Source organism: Penaeus monodon, chromosome 25 (assembly GCF_015228065.2).
Source record: "Penaeus monodon isolate SGIC_2016 chromosome 25, NSTDA_Pmon_1, whole genome shotgun sequence".
In the NCBI taxonomy this organism is placed as follows: domain Eukaryota; kingdom Metazoa; phylum Arthropoda; class Malacostraca; order Decapoda; family Penaeidae; genus Penaeus; species Penaeus monodon.
Genome location: NC_051410.1, coordinates 22336998 through 22337622, shown reverse-complemented (window position 1 = coordinate 22337622; position 625 = coordinate 22336998). Strand labels below are relative to the sequence as shown.

Below are 625 nucleotides of genomic sequence, written 5' to 3'. Positions count from 1 at the left end.
GGCGTGCGAAGTCCGATTTTTAGAAGTCCTGCAAAGGGACCGGCTGGAAAAATCCCATAGCATCCCTGAAAGACTTAATTATTTGAAGGAAGGTTCTCAAAGTGTTCAGAGTTCTCTCTGGACAAGTGAAACTCTATTGAAGTGAAGTGAAACTCTATTCATTTTTATCTCCCTTACCTTTTGTCTATTACTGTACACAAACACACGCGCGGACGCGCGATTATTACTGGAATCTTCGTTGTTGTTTAGCTCTTTATCGTAAACTGCAGCAAGGTCCTCAGAACATAATGCGCGTCCTACAACCTGTCTCCACCCCAACCCCCACCTCCCTTCCAGGACAAGGAAGATGCGCGCCATAACGCTCTCGCTGTACTCCAATTTCCTCGTGCTTGGTATGGTGTACTTCGGGCTCTCTCTAGGCGGCGAAATTTTGGGGTGGACCCTTCTTTACATGGTGCTGACGGGTCTGGGGATCCCCGACAAAATCCCCATACCCCTCTTTTAAAAGTTGGGCAGAAGACCAACCAGTGTCGTCAGCTTCTTCATCACGGCAGGGGCGCTACTTGCCCTCGGGGGGGCAACCTTCGGGCGTGGGGTGAGTTGGGGAAAGCTGTCCCCCCTTCCC

At 50.7% G+C, this 625-nt stretch overlaps 1 protein-coding gene across 1 annotated transcript in view; it reads left to right on the top strand.

The window, feature by feature from the left end:
* The window catches only part of LOC119589351 (steroid transmembrane transporter SLC22A24-like), a gene marked incomplete in the record, with an annotated part of 23143 nt that extends 22638 nt beyond the window's left edge, over window positions 1-505 (top strand). Inside the window, 1 exon segment of the mRNA XM_037937970.1 lies at window positions 337-505. Coding sequence (XP_037793898.1) covers window positions 337-505 — 169 coding nt within the window.
* Window positions 506-625: the final 120 nt, after the last annotated feature.